Below are 6,044 nucleotides of genomic sequence, written 5' to 3'. Positions count from 1 at the left end.
AAGAGCAGCATTATGTCATGAATGCATTTACAGCAGGCCATGACGAACAAGGAAAGAACCAGACCTTTTGAATCGAACATAACCATGTATGTGTGCATTCTAAACATATGTAAGTGCAAAGATAAGGATCTTGGATGCTTGTGTCCTAGAACCGTCTTGTTTCTTTGAACATGGATGGTTCACAAAGACTTGGTGGCATAAGGCAAGTGCAATTCTTGTAGCAATATGGGCTAGACACGTCACTGGCATCACTGATGAATACATGCATTTATTGTCACAACTTGTGGCTGTATCAGGGCTGAAAAACATGAACTTACCGCTACAAATTTTGGAGCTTGCATGCTGTGTAGCTTATTCATAGTAACATGGAACGGAAACGGAAATGAAACCAGCAAGGCCATCTAAGTCAGAAATGGCTTGAGCTTGGCAATGAAAGGATCAGAAACAGCTTCTTATAGTTATATTCTGTATGTAACTTTAAAAGTTTTGTTAAGAGATGGCATGAAGGAAACAAGATCACAAATTGGACATTGAGTCACATACATGTAATGGGATGCCATTATGTGGATAGAGACTTGAGTTAAGATTTTCCCTGTAAGACAGTGGGTGCCCATAAAAATTTTTGTTGCTATCAATGTAGGGCCCCCCTTTCCTTTATAGACGAAGACCCACCTTTCATGCTGATACGCAAGGAAAGGTACATAATGAAGAGTTTAGTGGTGATCATGAGGAGGAGGCAAGCAGCAATGCATTATCTGTAGTTGCTTGAGCCTTTCAGCATCAAACTTGTTCTTCTTCATAAGCTTCTCCTGCTTGATCGAGAAGAGCATGTGCGTGAGATCCTGGTATGACGGTTCTCGGCGTGTGAAGATAAAGAAGAGCAAGCCTGCTAGCACTGCAGAAGAGGTGACAAAGAAGGTAATGGGTTCCATTACATCCCAGGAGAGATCCCAAAATGTGAGCCTGAAGAATATAAGGGATTGTAATGACAATACGCCGAATCCTGTCCATAGCATGCGTCTCACTTGTTTTTGAGCAGCCTTGTCTATCTCCTCCTTCTCCTTCTCCAATTTCCAAAGCTCTTCTCTCCTCGGATCATTGTCTCCTGCCAATGATAATGGTAGTGCACTTGCTATGAGCTCTGCAACCTGCATTAATTTCAGCCGTTTTATCATTTATACGTGTATGATGTCATGACTCCCAAGTGCAACACATATGAAGACTCTTAATGTGCATGCAGGATCACATACTAAATCTCGTTGGAGAGGCTTCAGACCTCCACCTGCAAAATCCATAGGATAGGCTACCCGTATTTTCTAAGGGACTCAAAAATCAGCGCGTTCGAGACAATAGATAATCAGCATGTTTGATATGTAGACTTAACCGTGATATAAATGAGAAAAGAATGTGATAATATGTCAGAGGTGAAGCATTTTAGAATTAGCTTAAAAAAGCAATGTTGTTTTCCTTTCTTCACAGGTAAGACATGCTGACATGCCAACATTTCATCAAAGAAAAGCTCTCAATATGTTCACCTTGTCAGGTCGAACAAAGACCATGTTGCGTAGAATGAGTATGACACCTGTGCTATCCAGCCTTTGGAGCATTGCATCAGCCTCAGCATTTGTAGCACCGATTCCTATTTCTTGCAAGAGCTTGAGAGCATCTACATAGGGCATGCAGTCCTGACCTGTAGAACGCAATCGCTTTTTCAAGTCCTCCAAGTCCACAAGCTTCAACATTCGCTGGCGCTCTTCAACTGATAGATTAGCGCGTCCACTGTCATGTATCCCTTTGGTGGGTCCTGAAGAATATGTGCCAGTATGCCGCTTTTGCATGTACATCACAGCATCGGCATGGAAGTGAGTATGCCAAGGAAGAGGACCTGGATTGATATCATAGACTCTACTTGCGGAAACGGAAGCAGAGAGCCCCGAATAATGGTATGGGTTTGCACACAGAGTCGACTTCGTGGCGCAGATGAGCCTTCCGAGGGCCCTATTTCTACCCATCTTGTACAAGCAGAGAAAGAAGGGTATGGAGGCAGCCACAGACTTTTCTCTCTCTCTGTCTCTCTGTGTGTGCGCGCGTGCCGAGTCGATTTGCAGCTGAGCTTTCGACTCTCTTGCAAAATGTGGCAGTTACAAACTTACAGCTCTCTCTCAGAATGTTGAAAATTTCGTTGACGTCACTAACAACCTTTGCAAGTCTTTTCTTAAAATCTAGTCTCTTTGAACTCAAGACTTCCTCAGCACTAAAGAGCACAAGGTCTTCAATGGAAACCCGTTTGATACCGCCAAACTCGGCATGTGAACCCCAATATGTTGCAGGTCACTGAAGGGCCGCATGAGTAAACTTGAGCAAAGGGAGTTTATAGCTTCATGTACTTGTAAACTCAAGCATTGGCACTAAAGCATCGTGCACACAATGGTCAAGCATTCAAATCTCTCATCAAGGGTGCTAGTTTGAGTCGCATAGATAGTGCACAAACCATTCATCATCTTTGAATTTGTGTCAGATACTCTCTTCACCAATCGGGATCATTAAAGACTCCATGTGTTTTAGTGTTGAGGTCAATACTCAAAAGACTCATTTCATGGAGCTAACTATATTTCAAAAGGAAAAGCTTTCTGTGAAATAAAAAATCTATCCCTTTGCGCTCAAGGTGGACAAGTTCATTTTTTATTTTAGCACATTTCATGATAGCTGAGATCTACTCCGATCCAAAGAGGTCGTTTCCTCAAGCACCACTTACACAACTCTCTCCTTGGGGGGGGTGTGTGTGTGTGTGTGTGTCTCTTGTTTAATATAAACTAAAATACCCACAACAAATAGAAAAATTGTCACAAATGACAGCTAACAAAGGAGAGTAAATGGTTTTTGTACTATAATCCCAAAAGTTTTCAGATCTAGTACAAGAGGGTTAAATGAGAGTTTGATTTTTGTTTAAAAGAGTTTTATCTATAGTTGAAAAATCGCCGATCTTCTTTTGAATAGCACCAATCCAGGAGGGAGAGAGAGAGAGAGAGAGAGAGAGAGAGAGAGAGAGAGATCCTCACCTGCATCCATGCAACAAAAAGACAACGATTCATTAATCCTTTATGCATTTTCGAGGCCTCAATAGACTATCTACTCGTTATCGATGTCACCCACATTCTCAAATTATACAATTAATAAATTTTTTTTGAATGTGCTATCTCTAAAATCCTACAAGATACATTTAGATTTTTTATTAAAAAACAATTTTTCCTTTTAAAGTGTGACTATTTGTTGCTCTGCTAGGCTCACAAACCCTACCAACCAAAAAAAAAAAAAGAGTAAGAACCCAATAGTTGTCAAGCACACGGTGAAAGTCATTCCAAAGTATTCAATCCTTCCTCTATCAGGCTCGCATAGCTCAACAACCAAAAGGAATTATTATAACTTTCTTGAAGCTGCTCCTTACAAAACTTAATTCAAGAGCAATAAGCACAATAAGTAGCACAATAAGCCTTGCTTCCATGTTATCCTTCTCTCTCTGTAGCGCTACGTGCCATTTTCCATACTTATGCGTTGCTCTTTTTATGTTTATTTCTTTAGTGCTAGCTAAAATTCTCGATTAGAATTAACTGATCATGTTGCATGGCCAAGCTACCTCAGTAGGTACATCTAAAGAACAAAATGCCTCATTTCCCCCTTGCCTACAAAGCATGAGCTGCACTATTTTTTTGTTGAAAGCTATAGGCAAAAAATGTAAAGGTTCTCTAGTGCTTTTTTTTTTCCTGAGATTTTTCTTGCTTGACTCCATTGTTAAACACACTTTTTCCAAGATTCTCCAGTTTGCCTTAGCTATCTCTCAAGGCTTGAGCCTTAGCTGATAGAAAACTCATGCACGCATCATTGGGGCACAGAGCCTAGCACTCTGATATCACTTGCAAAGAGCGGTGCGCAAAAGCATACGTGTGAGATGTTGGAGAGCAAGGAGAATATGCGAGACAAAGCAAGCCTCAAAGAAGAGAGGAGCCCCTTATTCATTTATGTACAAAGAATAATCCAAAAATCAAACACAAGCGTTCGAGCACTGTCCTGTGACCAACCTAGGGTGAGGCATACCGTTTTTACCTCAACATGAGGCTTGGGCTCTACACCCAAGCATAGAGGGATTTTACGAGAATCTCTCATCAACATCCTATATGTAGTGGCCTAATTGTCCACCGTAACCCCGATCGTATGTGCACTCCATCGTGGACGCTCTCACCCTTGAACCCTGCGCATACATGCGACCGCTCTTCGATAGGCGGGCTCGATGCCCGGTCAAGCCTTGGTAGATTGGCTACGTAACATGGGTCTAGGATACCAATGCGAGGTTGGTCCTAGATTCCCATTTTCCCCAATGAGTTTGAATTTTTCAAAACTTGCTATTAGGAGGCTCCCCAATTTATGTTCTTTGATTTAAACTATAATTGGTCGGTCAAAGGGACTGCAATCTTCATGTAATCCTTTATATACTATCGATAAAAACCTAACATATCAAGAAAAATTTACAATTCTTCAAGATTTTTTGGTGTCGGCCACCTGAGAATAGCCTCAACTTTCTCAGGGGTGCATCTACGTTCCCTTGATGAAATTGGCCCAAATAGTGACTTTTTTCAACAAACAATTCACATTTACTTTCCTTTGCAAAGAATGTGTGTTTACACAACACCTCAAACACTAAACTAAGATGTCTCAAGTGGTAGTGACCCAATCCACTATACACAAGGATGTCGTCTACAAAAACTACAACAAATTTTCCAACATATGGACATAAGACACTATCCATACATGTCATAAACATTTTGGGTGCATTGGTCAACCCAAATAGCATGACCTATTAAGTATGGAGCCTACTTCACTCTTAATTTAATTTCAAACAAATGCACATCTATAAGGCCCCCGTTATGAGGCGAAGACATCGTGCCTGAGAAAAATCACTCGCCAAAATATTTTTTTCATCAGAATACCTTGGCCGGATGGCAGTCAAAAAGTATCTTAAAACGGTCAGTCAGTGGTCGGTCAGTGGTGGCTGATACTCAGTGGTCAATGGATGGTCAATGGCCAGTCAGTGGTGGTCAATGGTCGATGGTCAATGGTCGATGGTCAATGGCCACTCAGTGGTGGTCAATGGTCAATGGTCGATGGTCCGAAGTCTATGGCCAGTCACCAAATTTCAATGGCCAAGGGCCGATTTCTACTTGAATTTGTCTATGTAGCTACAACTATACATGGATGCATAGGCGAGTTCTACTTGGATTTGTCTACACAAGGACGATTACACATGATTGTCTCTCATGAGAGAAGGCAACCCCTAAAGGCTCCTTTTGGCTTATAAAAGGAGGCCTCTTCTACACACAAAAGTGTGGTGGAAAGTTTGTGAGGTGTTGTAAGAGAGTGAACGATGCCGGAGTTGCATAAAGGGTTGTTAACCCCTTTGTAATTTACTTTTAGTTTGAAGTGCAAAGCCATTGTGTGGTTGCTTTTTGATGGATGTAGCCCACACTTGGGTGAATAACGTAAATTACTCTCTCTCTCTCTCTCTCTCTGTGTGTGTGTGTGTGTGTGTGTGTGTGTGTTATCTCTCTTGTGCATGGAAATTCTGCTAGACGGAAACATCACGAGCCTTACAAAATAGCAAAAACAATATACTACAAGCCATGAAACGAACAAATCTGCATACCTTGAATCACACAACGCATAGTCCAAGTTGTACACGAGCAGAGAGAGACAAAGAGCAAGATAGATTGAGAGAGCAGGTGCAGGTGCACCTCGTAGAGCGGGGTGCTACGCCAGCACGACGAGAGAGAAGAGGGGAGAGGAGAGGAGAATAACACAGACACTGGGTGCAATCTCCCCCTGTGCAAGAGTGACCATTTCCCTCTTGCACGTATTTGTTTTATAGATTTCTTAAATGGTCAATTGTGAGTACAAACTAGCCCGCCGGTCATAAATGGCCCAAGCTCATAAAGAGCACTTGAATAATACATGAAATATATTTCCGTATGCATATGCCTAGCTCGGTCAAGCCT

At 41.7% G+C, this 6,044-nt stretch overlaps 1 protein-coding gene across 1 annotated transcript; it reads right to left on the bottom strand.

Moving 5' to 3' along the window:
- Positions 1 to 575: 575 nt before the first annotated feature.
- LOC147446157 (calcium uniporter protein 2, mitochondrial-like) lies at positions 576 to 2,198 on the bottom strand. The gene is made up of 2 exons (XM_086526183.1): positions 1,536 to 2,198; positions 576 to 1,148 (listed from the first exon to the last, which is right to left on the bottom strand). The coding sequence occupies exons 1-2, from the start codon at positions 2,010 to 2,012 to the stop codon at positions 714 to 716; spliced, it is 912 nt and encodes a 303-aa protein (XP_086382309.1). The 5' UTR covers positions 2,013 to 2,198; the 3' UTR covers positions 576 to 713.
- Between the last annotated feature and the right edge of the window lie 3,846 nt (positions 2,199 to 6,044).

This window comes from Adiantum capillus-veneris, chromosome 12, assembly GCF_014529385.1.
Source record: "Adiantum capillus-veneris isolate H3 chromosome 12, ASM1452938v2, whole genome shotgun sequence".
NCBI lineage: Eukaryota > Viridiplantae > Streptophyta > Polypodiopsida > Polypodiales > Pteridaceae > Adiantum > Adiantum capillus-veneris.
This window is presented reverse-complemented; position numbering and strand designations above follow the sequence as displayed.